This window comes from Syngnathus scovelli, chromosome 19, assembly GCF_024217435.2.
Source record: "Syngnathus scovelli strain Florida chromosome 19, RoL_Ssco_1.2, whole genome shotgun sequence".
Taxonomy (NCBI): Eukaryota; Metazoa; Chordata; class Actinopteri; order Syngnathiformes; family Syngnathidae; genus Syngnathus; species Syngnathus scovelli.
In genome coordinates, this window is record NC_090865.1 from 5,375,341 (window position 1) to 5,398,293 (window position 22,953).

The following is a 22,953-nucleotide window of genomic DNA, read 5'->3' on the forward strand; positions in this document are numbered from 1 at the left end:
GTCAACTATGCCTGCAGGCCACAGTTTTTTTTTTTAATAATTTATGACAACAGTTGGTTTTGATTAATAATAACTATTCAGATTATATTGCATATCGCATGCATACACACATTGAAATGAAGCAATGGATCTTGGAAGGAAAGTGCGACCAAAGTCCTCGAAAAAGTAAGTCAAACAAAACTCATGTGTTTGTTGCCAAATTATCTGTTATTACCTGAAAAAAAACGTCAGTTTCTCATTTTTTGTATTCGACAAAAATAATTTCTAAGGTGTTTTTTCTGCGTGCTCGTGATTTAAAGTTGAACTTCCACATCAGGCCACACGATGTCGCTGTTTTCCCCACCTCGACCACCGTCTCCCTTTCATCCCACTCCTTTCTCATCCTCAGCAGCGCCCCCTCGGCTCTGCTCAACCCCACCTTGGATTGCAGCTCCAGAAGCAGCAGAGTGCAGACCGGAGACGCCGTGCAAAGCTTTTTCCCCCCAAATTTTTTCACCAAGACGTCAAAATAACACCTGAACGATGACATTAAATCACGCGGGACGCAAGCACAACATCATTTGACAACCTGCGACCTACATCGCTCCTCTTCTTCTCCGCTCCTTGTGGTAAGTGCTCATGCAGTTTCAGCACCACAATTGTGCACAATGCAATGAACTGTCACTGGGAGACAACGCACGTGATCAGCCGAGCATCTTTTATTATGGCTCACAATGTAAAATATAAAAAAAGTGCATGACTGGATATGGAAATTGATTATCTTGCATTTTAAAGTATTTAGCTAATTGGCCCCTTTTGACATCTGACAGTAATTTAATGACGTCTCCCTAAAGTCACCGAAATATTGCAAAAATTAAGTATTTTTTTTAAATATTTTTTTTTGTACAGGTGCTCCAAAGTTTAATATCACAAGTGTCTACTCAAAATGGATTTTAAATTTACTAAGTTTTATTAAATCAAGAAAAAATGTGGGGAATCTTGACATTTTACATTTTTGACATGTATTTTTTTGTATGTTTTTAATTCTTTATGTTTTTTTAGTGCGTGTGTTATTCATAATATATTTTGAGTGCGTGTGTTTGGGTATGAGTGAGGGTGTCAGGCAAAGGGAGGGCAGAGCACATAAGCATATAATTCTATAAGCACATTACCAGCACGCACTTTTCAGATGGCTCGTCCTCTTCGCCAAGCACTAGACGGGCTGGGCCACACTCATGCTGAGGTGCGAGATTATATCAGATGGCACACACACACACACACACACAGGAGCGCATGTATACAGACATTGCACCTCAACCTCCCATCTGTGGGTGGTTAGTGTGTGAGGTCAACATTTCTTGTTGAATTGATTAAAAAAAAAGAATAGAAAAGCCTTTTTGAAATTTATGACACTTGTCAAACTCCACGAATGGCGTGACTACTTAAACCGGCTCAGAGGAAAGCAGGCACTTTTTGGGGGGGAAAAAAAGGGAGAAAGCGGGATAATTATCCATGTGCTTAACTCTTGAAATCCAATGCCTGGCTCCCACTTGATCCTCTGTGTAATCCACCGAGACAGTCAAACTGGGAAGAGACTCAAGCTCCGGAAAGCCTGTCTTGCGTAGAACAAACATTGCCTTTCACTATAATCATACAAACAAATATTTTGCAACTCCTCAACACCCTGAAAAGTAAATCCCACGATTCGTTTTTAATGACTCCAAGCACAATTATCTTGAATAATATTTATTGTCCATGTTGCCGAATGTTGACAATTATTGTAAGATCATTCTTGGCAAGGACTGCCAGATTTTGTGTGTAGCAAAAGTGATGACTCCGGTTTCTAGCGCGAAATGCTTGAAACAAAGCCTCCTTGCTGATAATCATCAAATCCCTTGGCTCCGCGTGTATCATTTTGAAGGCTCATTTGCTGGGCCGCTATTTTACACGCTAATCCCCGCTCAGCTGAGCTAGCGATACAGCGTTCTCTTCCCCGCAGTGAATCAATACCCCCCCCCCGGTAGCCTTTTGAAGTGAAACCTCCTACGTGTCCCTTCATATGTGGACAAAAATATTGGGACGCCTACACGGAATAAAAATGGCTGACAATATGGAGTTGGATCCCATATGACTCGGGTAGGGTGAAGGGCCCGGAAAGCTAGACATACAACAAATGGAATGGAAGGAAACTGGGTTAAGAGTGACGTGACTGATGAGGTCGAGCGCTTTCCTGACTCATGGCCGCGTTCCCCAGTGACTAATGTGGTCAGTGACACATCACGTCTCCTTCCCCTTAGCCTACCTCCCAAGATGGAAGTCAGCCTGGGGGCACTGTGGCGCACCCCACTCTCATCCATAATCCCATTTTAGAGCAATAGTTCCTCATTCGTTATCCTACGTATCCATCGGTTTTATTTTTATATGAAGGGATTCCTCAGGGATGCGTTCTAGGCCCACTTGCAATCAGTGAAAATCCGTGAAAATGTATTCCAGTGATTCCAAATGTCAGAATTGTGCCGAAATGGCGTCTTTTCTAGATGTTTCCCCCAAAAAAAGCACAATGCATATCCATCCAAGTCTTAACTTCTAAGGACATATTAAGGGCAAACTCACTCTACACTATATGTATTATTGAAGACATCCTGCAACAGGAATAAGTGCTGTAGCATAAATAATATGTGCATTCGTCCGTACAACCGTTCACCAGTCTGTAAAAAAAAAAATGTGTGCACACAGTCGGAGTGCATCGTTTGCTTCAATTTTGCTTCCTCGATAAGTCAGGATGCATTTGGGTCTAGATTTTATGAGACGCACAAGTATGAGATCCAGTGATAAGTAGGAGAAGAAGGACACTGGCGCACGGAGGTTTCGGGAAGATGTCACAAGTGACAAGAGGAATTTTTAAAAAGGTCATTCTGACGTAATAAAGTACGATCAGATAGAAAAATGGCGTGTGAAGAAAAAGGCTGGGTGACATAAGAAAAATTCCTGGGATGCTTTGATGGCTCTCTTGTACACTTTAGGCTATGAAGTAAATTTATGGAGTAGATATGAATCCACATGCGAGCCTGGCGGCAGTTACTGTTTAATGTTGGAGCCAAAATATGATTGCGGGGAAACACGGGAGACAAATAGTAGCTGACAAGGTTGCCCGCCAACAGCAGGCCATCCCTGACATTTGTGTTCGTGTGACTGGAGATTTTTCTTACCACCCACTGACCTTTGTCTTTGTTCTGCATGTACTGTGAGTTATTTTGGAAGCTTTAGGAGGAGGTAGTTGTACCTGCTTTCCAAGTCTTTGTCATTTAAATATGGATTTGTAATGAGTTAGTTAGCTCAATAATAAATTTTTATTTATTTATAAAACATTTTTTTATTAGTTTTATTATTTTAATTTTCTATTTTATTTTAATTTTTTTTTTATACTTTAGTACATATATTATTTATTTTAATTTATTCTGATATATTTTTATTTACTTTTATTATTTTAATTTATTCATCATATATTTTTTATTTACGTTAATCATTTCAATTTATTTATAATATATTTTATATATTTTAAATATTTTATTTATATTTTTTTTCTAATTTTGGCATGTGTTTTTCACTCACCACCTTATTCTCACATCATATCTTCTCTTCTGTCGTTTCCTCAGCACCCCCACTCCAACGTTCCTGCCCAGCTCCCTCACCGGTCCTCTCAACCAGCAGGACCATGATGCTGAGCAGCTCGGTGGAGGTGCCCAGCCCGGGCGGGTTGAGCAGCCTCAGCGGTCTGAGCGAAGCGGCTCGGAACGTTGTCCGCTCCTCTAGCATCTCGGGGGCCATGTACAACCTGGAGAAGAGTCCCGGAGCCGGGGGCCCCGAGTCGGCGTCGCTGGCCGGCAACAAGAAACGCCGCTCCAGTCTGGGGGCCAAGATGGTGGCTATTGTAGGCTTGTCACAGTGGAGCAAGAGCACGCAGCAGCTCAACCAGCATGGTCAGTCATTTTCACCATCCGTTTTTTCTTTCAGTGTTCTTCTCGAGGCGGCAATATCATGTTAGCAGGGGTGAACGATAATGATGGGGACGTTATGTTCTCCCGTGGGAATAATTATACAGTAGATTTCATACGAGAGCAAACACAAGTGCGGTAACTTCTCTTAGGAAGTCAGATAACTCATCATATTTGATTAAGGCCCATTTTATTTTTAAATTTCCACCATAAAAATTTGGGTTCCATTAATATCTTGGCATGTGACCTTTTCAGAACAGTGCGTCCATGTCTACAATTTACTTTCTGCTTCCCTGCCTGCAATGTGGCTGGACATTGACTGTGTTTATTTTTGGGAGATCATTCAGCCTTAAAACTCAATCTGAGTCTTGTCGCTATCTGCTCTGTAAATCCAGCAGAGTGTGACATTTAGACATAGTTTGGTCCAGACGGATTTTGTTCAAATGCCAAAGCACTTTATTTAGCAGAAAACGATTTTCTGTTGCTTTAAAAAGCTTAGGATTGCATAATGATTTTTTTTTTTAATACCAAGTTTCTCATCAGATAAACACATCTTTTATAGATATGAACAAACAAGCCAAAATGATCCCGGCCCCTCTATTTGAAATCCACATTTTCTCATCCGTGAGGGTAAACGGAAGCGTGACGAAAGGTGCGTGCATGTCCAACACGCTTTTTGTGATGCCAGCGCTAACAGAGTCACCATATGTCCCACGAGCTGCGTAAACAGGAACACAAAGTGTTATTCACGTGGCCGCACGCATTCATCTGAATCCCAAATCAGACACATGGAGTCTTCCCCGCCGCATGTGGGAATTCGCAAATTCATCCCTTTGTCGAATTTTGTGGCTTCTCAACCCTGAGTCTAATATTATAAATAATTATATATATATATACGTATATATATATATATATATATATATTTTTAAATTACATATACAGTAATCCCTCGTTTTTTGCTGATAATTGGTTCCAAAAAACAACCGTGATAAGTGAAGTTCGCGAAATACGGGCACCAACGAGTTAGCGGAAAGATGCTAATTCGCAAGCTTGCTAACACGCGAAAACGGACTTCTAAAGGAATGTAAACGAACATTTGGAGCAATACTACATTGTCCTAAAGGTTAGACACATTTCGTCAATTTAGAAGTTTTATTTTGACTTTTAAATGTTTTTTAATTTGGAAAAGAATCCGCGATGTAGTCAAGCCGCGATAAACAAAACGCGAAGTCGCGAGGGATCACTGTATATTATATATATATATATATATATATATATATATATATATATTTTTTTTTTTGGTTGTTTTTTATACGCACACGTATATATATTTTTTATTTTTATTTATTTTTAAATATAATCTCCACCAATTGCTGGTGGGTCTTCATGCAGACAAAACAAATAGCAAAGTAAGCATGAAGGAGGCTCATTGTGGCTGAGGATGTGAAGAAGAGGGAAAAGTGTGGTGGTGGTGGTGGGGGGTGTTCTAAATTTAGATGTTCTCAGCTGCCAGGAGAACATATCTCGCCTGGAACTAAATGAAGGGATCATGCACCCACCGTGCGTCCACCTTGGTCCGTATTATGGCTCCTCTTGTTATGGTTGCGTCACCTCAGCTTCACCTCCATGACGCTCAAACGTGGCTAAAAGCACAAAATGTAATCATGTTGGGAAATTACACAACAGCATCAATTTGACCAGGCCTTGTAAATTACCACTTATGGCAAAATCTGTCTTGTTCCAACAAAAAAAATCATTGTGAATATAAAATAAAATAATATTAATATATAATTAATAAATAATAATAAAATATAATAAATAAATAATAATAAAATATAATATAAAGTAAATATCTATTAATCCAATCAGACAGTGAAAGTCATTTGCAATGCTGCATTTATTCTCTAAATTCAGATTTGCCTGTGCACTGTTAAAACCTATTTGGGAAAAAAATGGCTGAAAACCTCAGGAGATAGCAACGGAACACTGCATATTACATAAGAGTGATCATTTATTCTGTTCAAGCACTCTCCCCTTTAAACATTGTGCTTCATTTCAACCCTTTCAAATTAAATAACAGGATTTAAAGCGGAGGCTTAACACAATGAATCGAGATGAATACTCTTCAAGCGTGCTGAGAAGGTAAACGTTGAAGCGTTATTGTGTCTGCGGGCCATGTTCTGGTCATGGTCCATTTTGTGAATTGGATCCAGTCAGTTCACAAACATCAGCGGAATGAGCTCTTGAAGTGTTTTTTGTAGAAAGCATACATTTAAAAAATAATGGCGGACATTTTGAAAAAACACAAATCCGCGTGTGAAATGACGCAAACACACTGCTCCCTTTCTGCTCTTCCGTGCTTGATAGATTTTCTAATTCGAGGATTTGTGCCTTTTTTTTTTTTTTTTTTTGCTCGGTTTGTGCTCTATTTATTCCCTGCTATTATTGGCAGCGAGGAAAAAGGAGCTCACAAAGTATTTCCATAGGTTTCAAAAGATGACTCAGTCTTATCTCCTCTAGCCGTGGCTCGCACGAAGGGCGACCCCTCTTGAGACTAAGGAGCGCTAGATTAACGGAAACCAGGCAAAAATAAAGATGTTGATCGCAAACCAATCACTGCTTGGCAGTCCGTTTCATAGTTTGCTCAATTATTTTTAAATCCTGTTTTCCAATCTCTGATAATGGACAAGCCGAGACTAATTTTGGGTTTCCTTTAATAAGATGAATTGTGCAGCAAGAAGATGGAAGCACCAAATAGGGTAAAACCAAATGATAATGAATGAAATCCCCGATGAGTATGCCCTAAAAGTCAATAATACTGTATCTTGACCTCTAATTAGTTCTGTTTTCATTTGGTAACTGTGTGTGTGTGTCTACTTCTAGCTCTTTGTGAGTCATCAACATTTTTGGCAGCAGCACTTGAGTTTTCACCATGCTGCCTGTTTTTGAGGGAAAATCTCTCCCCAAAGAAAATCGCTCTAATTAAGATGACTCAAGGCTTCTTGAAATTTGCCTGGAAATATTTCACAATGAGCTCTCTGTTGGGTCACACCTCGTCGCCGGGCGAAAGCCATTCAAATGGAACAATCTCTGGACTTTTTTTTTTTTTTTTTTCTCGGCTTGTCTTGAATGCAAGGTGGCTGCGCTATTATCCAAGCCCCCCCCCCCCCTCTCTTTTGAGTCACTAGCTCTCTCGATAAATGCCGACTGAGACCTTTCTTAGTACTCTTAAAAGCTTTCTGCTCCCCACTGGTGCGATTCAGAGGCTACAAAACACATTTGAAGCAGTCGTTACTTACGATATATATGCCTCCTGCTTTGTTCTTGTCCCAACTTTCAACTTTTCTCGCTCCCTTCAAACAAATACAAAATAGCTTATGACTCACAGATAGAAACGGATATGATTATATTTTCTTATTCAACCAAACTAAGTCTAACAAAAGTCTGATAGCTTCACGCTAACGTTGTAAATGCTAACCATGTAAATAAGTCTAACAAAAGTCTTATAGCTTCATGCTAACTTTGTAAATGCTAACCATGTAAATAACCAAAGTGTGCTAGCTTCATGCTAACTTTGTAAATGCTAACCATGTAAATAAGTCTAACGAAAGTCTGATAGTTCATGCTAACTTTATAAATGCTAACCATGTAAATAAGTCTAACGAAAGTCTGATAGCTTCATGCTAACTTTGTAAATGCTAAACATGTAAATAAGTCTGACGAAAGTCTGCTAGCTTAATGCTAACCTTGTAAATGCTAACCATGTAAATAAGTAACGAAAGTCTGATAGCTTCATGCTAACTTTGTAAATGCTAAACATGTAAATAAGTCCAATGAAAGTCTGCTAGCTTCATGCTAACTTTGTAGATGCTAAACATGTAAATAAGTCTAATGAAAGTGAATAATAATAATAATTGAAACGGATAAATTCATCATCATCATCAAAGTCTGATAGCTTCATGCTAACTTTGTAAATGCTAACCATTCAAATAAGTAACCTGTGCTAGCTTCATGTTAACTTTGTAAATGCTAAACATGTAAATAAGTCTGATGAAAGTCTGCTAGCTTAATGCTAACTTTTTAAATTCTAAACATGTAAATAAGACTAATGAAAGTCTGCTAGCTTAATGCTAGCTTTCAGACATCACAGTCGGGCAATTGTAAAATTGCATAGCTAGTAACTATAAAACTACTTTGCTGCTACTTTATTATACTCTCTGAACTGCTGTCACATTTGCGGGCAAACAACAACACTTGAGTCTTTCATAATAAAACAAACAACCTGAAGCGACCTAGTCCTTATCGAAATTACGACCGTTACATCATTTGCCCGAATCACAGCTTGGTCAGAGAAAGATTCGAGGTCACTATAATGCAGCTGATATGCTGCCATTATGTTCAATCAAAGGTGGTCAAGGAGCTGTGCAAAGCAACTTTCAAATAAACAACATCAACAATACAGGAAATTGCTCCGGAGAACGGTAATTATGTTTGTGTGTTTGGGGTCTCAGGGGTTATGTGCGTGTGTGTGTGTAGAAAAAAAAAAAATGATGTGAGCATTTGGTGCATTGAACCAACACACACCTCTTCTCTCAGCCAATGTAAACACACAGGCGGGCTTATTTCTAAATCTGTTTCATGGCGTCGGCAGGCGGCTACTGCGCCACAGGACGTTCTCGGCAGGTTCCTCTCCCAAAGCCCAAATGACATTTTACTCTTAAGCCCCAATGCAACAAATCTGCAACATGGTGAAAAAGTCATGTTAATCTTCCTATTAACCTTTTTTGTGTGATTATTATTCCCTTTTTCGTCATGAAATCACAATCCCAATGCCGATTTCGTATTAAGCTAAATCAACGTGATTAATACATTGACTAAATTAGTTTCCTCTCATCCACTCCGCATAAAGTCGAGTATTCCGGGAGAAATGACTTGAGAATTAGATTGGCCTTTTTCCTCATTGTAATGAAGTGACATTATACAGCAGCCGCTGCAGCATATTAACTCATCGGCAGACATCCTGCTCTACATGAAGAGTTGCCATTAGTACAAATCATTTCCCATGCAAAAGGCTAATAGCGTCTTATTGGTCACTATTAGACGGAAGACAGAGATCTGTTTTCAAACGACTAAATGTCAAACGTCTTCAAGCTCTGACCCCTGAAAAGCTCTCGAAAAAAGCTTCATAAGAAAAAAATAAATATAGCCAGACCCAATTTGTATCTTCCTTATGTAACTGACACAGATTCAACTACAAATAATCTCTATTTTTACCTTCTACCTTTTTGAAGCTTTTTTTTTTTTTTTTTTGCTGCTGCCAAATTTAGCAGAGAGGCTCAGCAGTGAAGACGCCACAACAAAATCTTTGATCGCAGACACCCGTGCTTGGTTACTGTTGCTACGCGCGGCGGCTCGCTGCCGTCACGGGCGCATCCAATAGGCATGTCGGTGCAGGGAGGCTAAAAACAGCATTCTATATTACAGCTCATAATGAGAAAGGCTTCATCAGTGTTCTCTCCAAATGTCAAAGCGGCTTTAATGATCCTCACACACATCAAATATATGCGTACTTTTGTCTGCAATTGAATTAATTTGCTTCCAACCATGTGACTCCAACTTTATTATCTAATATCTGGATTGTTTTCTCTTCATACCTTTTATGTGCACAAATATTAAATTAGAAGCGGCGTGTTTTCTGCAACCTTGCACGTCTCCTGGGGATGAATTATTCCTCATATCAGCAGACAATTAAACAGCCTCTACTCCACTCGCTTATGTAATGTTTTTTTTAGCAGTCGGATTTATGTCAGGCTCGCACTCATTACGTGTTTGTTTTGGCTTCGGAATAAAAAGTGCGGAGCGGAAAGGAAAACAGTGGATTGAATGAGCGTTTATTGGTCTGATAAACCACTCGATGCTCTGGCGGAGCTAGTATTTTTTCCTGGGGGGGGCCGGGGGCAGTCCCGTGTGTCTTCCAATCAGCTCCCTCAGCTTACCTGTGTCTTCTCCAGGTGTTCCTTGATGTTTCTATCTGGGGCCGCCATAAGCTTTTAATTTGAAATGTTTACTACGAAATACGAGGTAGATCTAAAGTTAGACGGAGGAGATTTTAAAGGCCAGGAAAAGGCACTCGGAGAGGGGAAAAGGCTGGTCGGGGCTCTTGGTGCAATGCAGACCGTGTTGCCATGGCAATGGAAAAGGCGGAGCGTGCAGAAGAAGAGGAGGAGGAGGGGATTAAAGAGGAAGGAAGCGATCACTGCATCTTAACAGGGGCTGTTTTGATATGAAGGGAGGGCCATGCTAATAAATGAGTCAATAGTTGGAGGAGTCGCTACTTGATGCATCAAAGAAGGCTACGGCATCATTAGGTGCTTAATTAGGGGGATGTTTTAGATTTTTTTTTTTTTAATAATAGGGATGAGATTGTCTCCATGGCGCCGGCTGTCTCAGGTGGCATCATCTGCTTCCCGATCAGAGTTGCCACAGCAGCGCTCCAAGTTTGCTAGCAGCCACTTGGCGTCACTGTCGGCTACCTCGTCGTCCTCCCCAAGTCTCACGGAAATCATTCCGGTCCCATCACGCGGCTTTGTTTGCCCTTGGTGACTGTTCTGAGGCTGCGGTTGTCATGGCGATAGGGGTGAGGATGGTGAGGGATGCTTAATAAGCTTGGAGTTGTTCAAGCCTAATGAAGTCCGATGGCTGGACCTGAGAGTTTGTTTTCACTAGCAACGAGGAGCAAATCCAGTCGATCAAACAAACATTAGAAGATGTTGACTGCAAACATACAAAATATCAAAATAAAAAGAATCAAACATGATTAAAATGTTCAAATAAACCACATGATCTCGTTTAATGAAAGTCCACTAGCATAATGCTAATGTGCTAAAAGAAATTAGCATGGATGTTATGGTAATAACAAAGTGTGCAAGTGACCTTTGACCTTTTGTTTTTACATATTTCATTAGATGGTGGGACCAAGAAGCTTCGTAGCACCATCCGACGGAGCACGGAGACCGGCATCGCCGTGGAGATGAGGAACCGGGTGACACGGCAAGGTAGCAAGGACTCCACTGACGGCAGCACCAACTCAAACAGCTCGGACGGAACGTAAGCCATCCGCCTCGTGCGACCGCTTCACGCGAATCTCCAGCGTGTAATCTCAATGAGCTCTCCTGTCTAGGTTTGTCTTCCCTACCACACGCCTCGGGCCCGAGAGCCAGTTCAGCGACTTCCTGGACGGCTTAGGCCCCGCTCAGATCGTTGGGCGGCAAACATTAGCAACGCCTCCTATGGGTAAGCCAGCAGCCATGTGCAAGGAGAAAAAAAATTCAAGCAAAAGAACCGAGGGGAGCGCCCCGGTGATAATCCTTTGTACCGACTAATGCAAAAGTATGTAAAGTTATCAGGCATGAAATGTGATTCGTTAAAGGAAAAGCTCTGAAAGACTCCAGAAGGACACGTATTGGATATAGATTGTTCTATGGCTCCCTCTAGCGGAGACAAGTGTCAATAAGACACTTCATGGCGAGTTGTTGGTTAAAAAGTATTAGAAAAATGTGTCTCTCTCTGCAGGAGACGTCCATGTTGGAATGGTGGACAGAGGAGGTCAACTGGAGGTGGAGGTCAACCAGGCCAGGGGCTTGATCCCCAAACCGGGCTCCAAGAACATCCCGGGTACACCGACCGCCCTCACTCGATATGTGCGGCAAAATCGAGTCGAATGACTTAATTTTTTTTTTTTGCTGCACCATCTTTAGCAACCTACGTGAAGGTGTACGTTCTGGAGAACGGTGTGTGCCTGGCCAAGAAGAAAACCAAAGTCGTGAAGAAGAATCTTGACCCCAGCTACCAGCAGCCTCTGCTGTTTGACGAGAGTCCTCAGGGAAAAGTCCTCCAGGTATCGGACTCACTAATAATATTGCCGCTGATGTCTCCATTTTGTGCACATGAAATAATATTTTTTTGGGGTGTGTAGGTGATTGTGTGGGGGGATTACGGGCGTATGGACCACAAGTGCTTCATGGGAATGGCCCAGATCCTGTTGGAGGATTTGGACCTCTCTGCAACAGTGGGCGGCTGGTACAAGTTATTCCCTACCTCCTCTATGGCGGACCCCAGCATCGGACCACTCACTCGCCGCCTCTCGCAGTCCTCCCTGGAGAGCGCCACCAGCCCTTCTTGCACCTAAAGCTGAGTCACTCATATTTGTACATAGACTCTACCTTGAAGCGCAGGAGCCGACGTACACGCTCCTCTGAACGCGTGCTCACAGAGCAATTTTCTAAGTAGGGCAAAAAACAAAACAAAAAAAAAACTCATCCATTCAACATTTTACCTGAAAACGTAGCATTTTCCCTCCGCCATATTCCAACATTCCCAAAGCGAGTGCCATAACCTGCATTTTGAGGTTCCACAATACCATCCCAGGGCCATACAGATGACACTTTCTAAACTCTCTATGCCAAACATTAGAAGAAAAAAAAATATTTTTTAAAACCAAAGCAATTGTTATTGTTGTAGTCTTAGATGAAGCAGTCGAACAATATAAAAGTATGGATATGTAGCAGAGCCAATGATTTAGAAGTGACATTCTGCGGGCACAAAATGGCCGCCGATATTTAAATGAAAGGAGTGAGGTGATTGTACAGGGCGGGTTTGAGTTTATACATAGTTATGCATATCTACATTAGAGTTGAAAATTTGTTTGTACTCGCGTGTGTATCGGGCTGCATGTTTGCTTGCAACATTTAAAAAAAAAAAAAAACAAGATGGTGGATAAAATATGGTGATAGAAAATTCTGCCTTCATATTTCTGCCACAAGGCACAAAATGAAGAGTTGAATTGAAGGGTTTTTGGAGCTTTCCTTTTTCCTGCGTAGCAGCATTTGGAGTTTTGAGAGGCTTTATTTGAAATATAATTGAAAGGCGACACCAACAACATTCTATTTTACTCACGTGTTGCACTACGCTTCTTTTAAAGACGGCACTTTAATACTTTGACGCTGTTTCTCATGAAATGCGGCGATTGCTTTCAATTTGAATACTAGCATGGAAATGTAACAGCACGTTGCTTTATTGATTTTTTTTTATTGGCTTTATTGATTTTTTAATTTATTTTTCACCTTTATGGGAACAACAGAAACAGGTCTGGTAGCACTTTCGATCTAACACTTGCATCTTAATAATAAAAAGGAATTCAGCATAAGTTGTAGCGGAAAACTTTAACGTAGTTTTTCCAATAATTTCAAGCAAGGAATTGGCTTTTTTTTTTTTTAAAAAAAAAACTAAAATAGTATATTGTTGGAACAAACTTTACAAAATCTTTTTAAAAGTGACATGAATTTGCATGTTTTTACTGCAGTACATTCCGTTGGTCAGTACTAAATGGACCTCACATTTATATTTTTATTTTCCCTTCACAGCACTTGAGAAATCCAACAAAATTCCACTTTGGATTTAAATATAATGTAATATTTTCTTGACATGATCTACGTACGGTATTGTAGGGTATTCTATACAGTATATATATCAAAATCTTCGTGTCTTTTTGTGGCATGATAATGTAAAATGAGTACAAATACTGTATTTGCACACAATCTCTTCAGTGCACCTTTTTGTGATTCCCCAAAAAACTTTGATGATCCACTCTTGTTTAAAAAAAAAAAAGAGAAAACCACCTTGTATAACATCCATGTTCACTGCTGAATGTTTACTCCTGGGCAAAAAAAAAAAAGCTATGTAAATTCCAGCTTTTTGGAGCTTGTATGAACGTGTTTGTAACTTTTTGCTGTATAGTGTGGTCGGTCATTCTGAAAGCGGAAATGCGAAGTTATCCTCGAAAAAATGTTTCTTTATTTCCGAACTTCCAAATTTATTGACTCCCGCTAGCAAAAAGCAAAAATGTAATATTGCCTTTTCATTAACGTGAGTGTTATTGCTTCCAAAGCAGCAGGGTCGACGGTGACAGAGTTGAGTCCGGTTCCGGTGACTTTTTGAATGTGATGGTACTGAAACGGGTCGAGCGTTAGTGGGAGTATTTTTATTTTATTTTTATTTTTTTTTATGCTGCACTCTGCACGTCAAGCTTTTTCCACGACAGCTTGACGATGAGATTTGAATGTCCACATCCGGCATTTTTCAACCAAATTTGACTTATGTGCAAAAAAAAAAAAAAAAAAGTACTGTACGGTTAATGAAACTGTTGCAAATGTGTTTTATTTTTATAATTCAAGAGGAATTTTAGAGAGGAGGCGGTAGGTGGGCGGGGCAAACCCGTGACGATGAGGGCTTGTTCAGTTTCCAATGGCCTTATTCTTGATGATTATTGTATTTTAAAAATCAATGCTTCACTATGACACGTTTGACACAAACGCGTTTTGCTTGAAATATTGTTACAGGAGTTCTACAAACACTATATAGAGAATATTTGTGTGTATAGTTTTCTGAATGTATTTCGTAATCACGGAAAACAGAAGGGTGTTTGAGGGACGCATGCGCAATGGCTTTTTTAAAAAAAAATCATCTATTATAATTGCAATGATAACATTTTCCTTACTACGATGGATTCCTCTTTTGATTTGAGTTTTATGCGTGAAAATTATCGCATGCTTACACCGATTTTTCTCAATGGCGTCGGAGAATTTTGAATAATGCCGTCGAAGTCACTGAGCGGTGATTTTGAAGAGATGCTAAGAATGGGAAGGTGATTTTTATTGTTGTTGAATTTTGGGTGTAAATTCCTGCAAAATCCAATTAGAAAGTTGGACCCTAACCTTAAAGTAGCATTGGCTCTGCCAATTTTCTTTCGGCAATAAATAACGACTGTAACCTAAGTTGCTCATGAAAATACACACTTGGTCTTTTAGCATGTAATGCAAAGATAAAGTAGTGAGTTTTTTTTTTTTTTTTTTTTTTAATCCTAGCGCCCTCAGCAGCCTTTTCAAACTACTTTTTATTGTAGCAAAGCGACACAAACATACCATCGTCTTATGTACTGTTCATGTCAATCTGTCAAATTGTGTCTATAAAAGTCACGTGAGCATTTATTTGATAGTCTTGAAATCCAATTACGAGTCACTTTATCAAATTCTAATCATTTAATTCTTTAGTCACCAATTAGATTAAATTTGTTAATATTTGCAGCCAAATATAGGAAATAAAAATAAATACTTTAGTGTTGCACTGACGTTAGATAAAAATGTTACAAAATAATTTCTCCCGAATAGAAAAGTTAAGTATAACTGAATTGCACTTAGCTAGGAGCGCCTTTGTCGTTTTGCAACTGCTCTGATTTATCTTACTTCTGCACCTTCCGGCTATCAAGGCTATTGAATAAATGCTAAAATGGCTTTCCATGTTGCGAGACCACAACAGACTATACTTAATCCCTCAGTAACCCCCTTTAACCTACCTGCAACCATTAATTCCCACGCCAGCAAAGCACACATTTCCCTGAATGCAGCACAGCAAGGAAAAAACAATTTGAGGTCACACACACACACGGGGGGCAGATGAATACCTCGGCGTGGCTACAAAAACTTTCATCCACACTGCTGGTTTTGGTGGTCTTCTCTAACTGGCCTTAAGCTTTCCACTAGCAAAAGGGCAACGTGTAGCAGAGCCACTTTGTGATGGGAGAATGCATCTCACGATAAATGTAGAGAAAGCGAGGAGCTGTAATTTTCTACCTGTGCTTTGTAAATGTTTTCTATGTGCGGTATTTGATAATGTAAAACTGGTATTTTTGTGGTTTGTAAGCTGCAAAATTGATTACTTAAGGTGCACGTTGTTTTTTTTAAGAAAATGCTAGCAAAATGGGGGATACGAAAAAAAATGAAACGTTCATTTTGGGTTGAAGCCTGTATTTGCATGCCCTTTGACCAAGCAGTCAATAAAGTACATTTGAATCACTAATACTCATGGAGTGTGTCCTGTATTTGGTTCAGTGGGTACCACAGATGGCGGCAAAGCACTACTTTTCCCTTAGATAACTCAAGGGCTGTCGAAATCAAACTTCTCCCATAACAGCTGCCACAAGATGGCGCCAAAGATTATTTTCTATCAAATTATTATAATAATAAAATAACATAAGCTGGATCACAAAATGGCAAATAAGATTATATTCTGTCAAGTTATTATAATAATAAAAATAATTTAAAAATAAAATAATAACTAGAATAACTAATAGAATATCTCATACTGGTAACACAATTTCTAGGAATGACCCGTCCCCATAATGCTCAAGATAGAGCTTTTAATCAAAACAAAATTTATTCATTCCATTTACGCAGCATTTTATCTTACATTCTCATAAATGTGTAAATGAATATGACACCAAACAGGCAAAAAAAAAAAAAGCCCTAATAGAAAGTAGCTGATAAAAGTCTTGTTTGAAAAACATAATATACAATATTTACCGAGTATAGATACATTCCTCTTTACTTTTCTTTCTTCTTTGCTGTCACATAAAACAAAACAAGAATGAAAAAGACAATTTACAATTATGATTTCATGCATTGAGTCAGGAATACATTCCAACCAGAATTGGACATCCCCCCCCAAAAAACAGTTATTAATTTGTTCTTCACAAGGTGTTTTGGTCCAATTGTAAAAACATTAAAAAAAATAAACAACGATATGATTGCATTTTTCAATTCTGATCTGCCCCCAACACAAACGTACATTCAAGCCATGAAAGCAACATTGTAGAAACATTCTCGGCATGCAGTTTAGTGGAAGTGTCATGATGTCATGAACTCATGATGTCACACTTTTTTTATTTACAAACATTCTGTTCAAGTCCTCATAAAGCTAGTCTTGATCTTTGGTGTGCCAAAATCCAGTTCAGATTTCTTGCGTACTGCCGACCCAATATTGATTGTAAAATAAGGGACGCTTAGCTGCCTGATTTTTGTGCATGTAGGAACTCATCAACATAAAATAAAGAAGCTATAAACTAAATTAATAATAATTCATTTTAATTCATAATAATTATTTAATTCATAATTAATTTAATTAATAATGAATAAAAATGGCCAATTTTTTTAAAATGTGACTTGCAGCTTGAAAGGGGAAAAAAAATACAAAAAATAAATGAAAATAAAAATAACTTTGACCCTGTTGCTGCATTGACAAAACATTCCAAAGGCAAGTGTGGACTTTTGTGTAGCTTGGCCGAGGCAGGAAGAAGATTTGGGCCAGCGGCTCGGGAGAGGAAGAGGTAGTTGTACTTTTCTTATTATTGTCTCCTCTTCAGAAATTGGAAATTGGAGTATCGTCCGCACGGTTCTCGTAAGTTCACTCTCAGGGCGGATCCAATTTATTTCCAGACGTGTGCTGTCATGTGCGCTGAAGTCGGGGCCGCTGGGTTTCCCGAGGCTTGACTATTATTGGTGAAAAGATTCATGCCGGACATGTGCTGAGTCATCTGGAACGTATTAAAACACATTTACAAACTTTATACTGAATTGTTTTACTAATAAGGACAAAGACGTACGTGTCCGATGTTCCACTGCTGCGGATGGGCCATCATGGCCGCCGCCGCGCTTTGCTGCTGCATCACCATTCCGCTTTGCTGCTGTGTCATGGCGCCATTCTGCATGTTTAGATGATGTCCGTGATGAGCCAGGCTGCTTTGGGCTGCCATCAAGCTGTTGTGATGCTGCCCCATCTGTGACACGGCCATGGCTCCGCCCATCCCGCCGACCTGCGCTAACGAATGGTACGAGCCGTACGGATGTGTCGGGTATCCCATTTGGTTTATGTACAAACCTGTCGAAAAAATAAATAAAAATAAATATCATGACCCCATTATAATAGCGACTTGATGACAATCGCTGACCATGAGGGGGCGCCATACTGCTAACGTGCACGGACGGGGTGGAGCCGTAAAGGGACAGAATGGAATCCTTGGATAGTTTCCTGAAAGTCCCTTCTGCCTTTTTGGGTGTCGAATCCAGGAAGAGGCTGAGATTTTCAGGCACGGAGGCGGTCACTCTGCTCTGAGGCATGAAGGTGGAGGCAGCCTGGAATCGACGTACGTCGTTAGAGAACCAAAAATAAAATCAGATCAGAATCAGAATTCCATACTGTGCTCTTTGTGGAAGAAGGGTTCGGATCTGAGAGGTGACTGAAGAGATCCAACGGATTACAAAGTGGACTCTCATGACTGCCTGGAAGGCCGTTAGATGTTGCCGGACTTGGAGCAGGAGCATCTAAGAGATGTGACAGCTCATTGATCAACTTTGACAAAAACATTAAGACGAAGAATACTGAAATGGTACAATACCTAATCCCAGCAAATCCGTAACACACTGAGAGTCTTTCTTTGGACTGACGTCTTTTTTCTGTCCAAACAACAAAATGATTCAGCACATTTTTTTATCCATCACGCAGGTCATTCATACTTACAATTTTCATTTTCTCAAACACAACCGGTTCCTTGGGGATGTTCTCGCAGCTTTTTTCTTTCTGCAGTCACAATGGGTTTTTTTTTCAGATCTGAAATTTCCAATCATGCTGAGATCATGCTGACTCACCCTGAGCATCTGGATATCAATGACCTTATCCATGTACTTTTTCTTGTCATACTTGTCCCTGATGAAGTTCTCGGCCGATTGGTCGCTCTCGGGTCGTTGGAAGCATTCGGGTAGGAAGGCCTCGTAGAGACGTCTGGCTTTTGCGTTTCCCATCTCCTGCACACACTGGAATGAACAAAATATAAGCATGGTATGGAATGACTATTTGGAATGACCTTAAAGCACAACCTGGACTTGCTCCTGCGTCCACTGGTCCAAGTTGACAGACTTGACTTTGGAGATGTGGACCCCGAGATTGCGATGAATACCTGCGCATCGTATACAGATGAAGATCCCCAAATTCCACGAAGACCATCTCGGACCTGCGACATAGATTGATTTCGACTCAATGTCGGATTTCGCTTCCCACGTGGACGAGCTGAATCCAATTATTTTTAGTCCAATTAGGAAAAAGTCATGCCTGAGACCTCAATTAAAAAAATCCAATTCAGCAGGGAACTCAAGTAGCCTAGATAACACGGGCGTGTGTATGTGTGTGTGTGTATTTCTCCGGCCACACCATTAGGTACATCCGCAGATATCTCGACAGAAAAAAAAATGCTTCTCACTTTTTGCTGTAGTCCGTTTCTTTCAACACTAGATGGCGGTAAAACCCTCAAACTGGCACTTCCTCAAACTTCTGGTGCAAGAGGAACTTTTGTACAGTATTTGTGCAGGGCTCTGATGACACAAACGAATCATTGCATCAAATCTCGGTTCTATTTTTTTAGGGTTGGAAATAATCTTGGGGAAATAATCATCCGCCAAACAAAAACAAATGAAAGGTTAAGACATAAGTCTGTCTGGCTCAAGCATTAGCTAATCATAGAATTACTGAGCAAATCCTGCTTAACTGTGGAAAACACTTGCGAGGGATTATCAAATATGTCTTCTTAACATATATCATGCTAGCTTTAGCCTCTTTATTGATATTCACAAAAATAACGTCAGATATGTCCCATGCAAGGCCCACCCATGAAGCTAATTATGCACGCAAGGTCCTGATGTTTGTAAGGGCAGCATAGCAACCAGATAAGCCCTGAGGTGGGGGAGGCACGAAATGATTTGGACGTGTGTGTGTGTGTGTGTGCAATGAATCACACCTGCACACTGCACAACGGTTTGCTGACAATCTGTAAGGAGTTATGTTGTTTACCCGAACCACGTACACCTCCGGGTACGGTGAAACAGAAATAGTCGTGAGAGTAGGAGTCGGAAGAGAAATGAAACCGCTTTGACATATGCATCTGCAGCTAGCTTCAATAACATGCCAGGAAAAACAAAACAATAAAAGATGAAAAAAAAAACCCACTACAATTACACAAAAAGGCATCAAAGTCAAGCATTTTATCATATAAATGTTTTTTCCTTGGCTCAATATTAGTTGAAAAACATCATGGAGCCCAAAAATTTTAAAAAAAGTTTGCTTTAATAGCCATTAAATAGCAGCGGCTATGCTAATCACTATGAAAAGAAACACTACAATTACACAAGATGGCATCAAAGTCAAGCATTTTATCATATAATTTTTTTTTCTTGGCTCAATATTAGTCGAAAAACATCATGGAGCAAAAAAAAAAGTTTGCTTTAATAGCCATTAAATAACAGCGGCTATGCTAATCACTATGCACAGAGGTGCAATAATAAGACTCGCAATTCATTTGCAAAACACACTTCTGGCTGACACACACACACACACACACACGCGCACACACACACACACACACACACACGCACACACACACACACACACACACGTGTACGAAAGGGCTGCAGGTGCATATGGCTCATTAGCCGACATCCCACAAGGATAAACGCTACTTTCGGCAGTTAATCCCGCAGAGCTGTAGCGCTGCTTACTATCACCGCCCAGACATGTGGCTCTTCAACAATGTCACTCATTCCCTTCCACTTCCAGCCCTCGAGGTGCCCCGAAGCTATCTAGTGACCCAGCAGTGCTAGTTTATGCTAACGACCAGATGGACCCTAATTGATAATTCATTTCCATACACCCTCACCATCTGCTTTGCAATGTGAGGACCAACTGTTGTATTTTGTTGTTAAATCTCTGTTTCTCATTTTGCCTTGACTCTTTGACTCAGGGGATGCACAGAAGAAAATCCCTCCTTGTACCTGACACGTGAGGGGAGGGGCCGAGTGGCATCAACAGGTGACGTCCCCACGGCAACACAAGACAGCCAATCTATTAGATTGATGAGAATTTTTATTTAGCAAGTTATTACAAGGACTATTTCTGAGAGGGTGGGGGAGATAGTGCCCCTGCTGTTCCCCCCTGTAACTCCGCCAGTGACTCACAATGAAACAAATCTCACGTCTTCTAAAACAAACACAAATTTCTTCACAGCTACATCGTTGTGGCTTTTTGCACGTGCCAACGCTTTGTACGCACTCGTGTCACCACTTCCTCTTCGAGCACCCCCAAGGGAGGGAGGGAGGTGAGAAATGCACAGTAATCTTTGCCAGGCTAAATAAGATTACAAGCAAACCCAGATGAGCTGAGTTGAGAGGCGGATGTGAAGTGGACGAAAGCTTTTAGGCCGAGTTTGTGAGTATGTCTGTAATAGAAGCTCACTCACTTAAAATGCACCAATCACAGAGAAGGAAGAAGAGTGCCAGTCTATGATTTATTATGGAATCATAACATGCTCACTTAATGATCAATGAATTGTGGTCTGTGCAGACTTTTTAGGTTGCATTACTGGAGCGTTTTTTTTTTTTTTTTCAAATATTTTGAAAGAGAAACAATTTAGATGTGGTTGCAAAAGTGTGCACATCCCCTTCAAAAGGTTTTACCATTTCCTGTATGATTCCGTTTAGCTACATCAGTGTGAGACAAGGTTGAAAGGACTAATGAATAAATTAAAGTACTCAAGAGCCCGCTTACTGATTCTCATGAAATATTTGTGCGGCCATCGACTCTTTTTTTTTTATTCTGGTAAATAAGAAACACACACCTAGAACCTGCTTAGTCATTCCACAATTCATAATCTAGTCAGGATGCCAGCAGCGACTTTCACTGGAGGATTTATAGCCGAGATGAAAGTGCTGCTAAGTAGCGAGCGAGGCAAAAAGGGTGATTGAGTTCCCATCGAATCATGTCTCTTGAGGTTTCATTTTATATTTTGACTCTTGTCTGACTTTCCTGCTTGTGTGCAAAACAGAAACGTTTAGCCACGTGGAAAAACAGGTTGAACAAATAGAAGCCATCAGGTCAATTTAATGGACACACAACAGAGTCCAAAAGATCAAAAAAAGGTAAGACAAACTAAAATACTTGAGTCAAAATAGCATTTACACTTTTCTTTAGTTCATTTCAGAATCTTAACCTTTTTACTTTTATATTAGGCACCCCTATTTAAGGCAGTGAATAGTTTTTCCCACCAGATAAGGTAATAAAACATGCATGATAATATTACATCATAACCTTCTTAAAGAGCTTCGAAGCTTCCCTCGTGTTTTGTTTCATTCTAAATAAAAGATGCATGCAAACGTTTCTCGGAATAAAATTAACGACTCGCCATGAGATAGCACTGCAGGTTGCGTTGAGCAAGAAAACGGGACCCACCTTTTGATTCGCAATCCGCGCAGAATTTATTCTCCTCCAACGCCAGTAAAGAGTTGAGCACCGACTGGTACCGGTCGACGTCTTTCACAGATTTGCCCGTCATCATTGCGCAATAGTTGACCTCACCCCGGTCCACAGCAGCTACGCCGTCCGCGGATTCTCAAATAACCTCCCTGATTCGATTCCTGGAAGCGGTGAGTGGCACACTGACGCTGGGATGAGGAGGAAGATGAGGATGATGATGTTGAGGATGGTGGTGGTAGGGATCGTCTTAAGTCAAACAGCATGCGGCTGCCTGCAAGGACCCATCCAAATTGATATTTACTGAAAGCAATTATTAATGAGAATTTAAAATAAAATACAAATAATAATAAAAATAAAAATAATGGAGAAAAAAACACCACCGCTGACTTTTTCTACAGTCCCAAAATACTCCACCCTCGCCCCCGACTTACACTCACACTAAATATGTAATTGCAGCTAGACAATTATTCCACCTCTGCTCTCCCCAGAGACAGCGAGTATACAGAGATTATGCTTTTCTGCAGAACCATACGTCAACTCCGCTGCCATATTGGATGTGGCAAGGTGTTATTTGCGGGTTTTCCTCTTGTCCCTTCCTCCTGAAGACCAACTCAAATTTGTGTTTTAAATAAACTTTTTTGTCTTGTACGATTTCGGCACTGTCTTCCTTGTAATAGTTTTTAAAAAATCACATATACATTTTAAATTGGAGAAATTATGCCCTTAAATTGTCTCCCGAAATACACACAACAGTAACTAAATCTTTTTTCAGCCAATGAAGCTTGTTCTTGTT

At 40.2% G+C, this 22,953-nt stretch overlaps 2 protein-coding genes across 4 annotated transcripts; one reads left to right on the top strand and one right to left on the bottom strand.

Moving 5' to 3' along the window:
- Nucleotides 1-40: 40 nt before the first annotated feature.
- Nucleotides 41-15,887, top strand: rims3 (regulating synaptic membrane exocytosis 3). The gene is made up of 8 exons (XM_049751556.1): nt 41-165; nt 389-608; nt 3,636-3,959; nt 10,940-11,081; nt 11,155-11,267; nt 11,547-11,648; nt 11,732-11,871; nt 11,950-15,887. The coding sequence occupies exons 3-8, from the start codon at nt 3,695-3,697 to the stop codon at nt 12,160-12,162; spliced, it is 975 nt and encodes a 324-aa protein (XP_049607513.1). The 5' UTR covers nt 41-165; nt 389-608; nt 3,636-3,694; the 3' UTR covers nt 12,163-15,887.
- Nucleotides 15,888-16,213: 326 nt separating this feature from the next.
- smap2 (small ArfGAP2) lies at nt 16,214-22,604 on the bottom strand. Of its 3 annotated transcripts, XM_049751490.2 has the most exons (10): nt 22,548-22,568; nt 22,137-22,431; nt 18,740-18,873; nt 18,512-18,676; nt 18,384-18,443; nt 18,262-18,319; nt 18,063-18,187; nt 17,815-17,998; nt 17,470-17,744; nt 16,214-17,400 (listed from the first exon to the last, which is right to left on the bottom strand). In XM_049751490.2, the coding sequence occupies exons 2-10, from the start codon at nt 22,240-22,242 to the stop codon at nt 17,293-17,295; spliced, it is 1,215 nt and encodes a 404-aa protein (XP_049607447.1). In that variant the 5' UTR covers nt 22,243-22,431; nt 22,548-22,568; the 3' UTR covers nt 16,214-17,292. The 3 variants fall into 3 exon arrangements, with proteins under 3 accessions (XP_049607447.1, XP_049607448.1, XP_049607446.1); XM_049751491.2 differs by having other exon boundaries at nt 17,815-17,974; nt 22,137-22,604; XM_049751489.2 differs by having other exon boundaries at nt 22,137-22,603.
- Nucleotides 22,605-22,953: the final 349 nt, after the last annotated feature.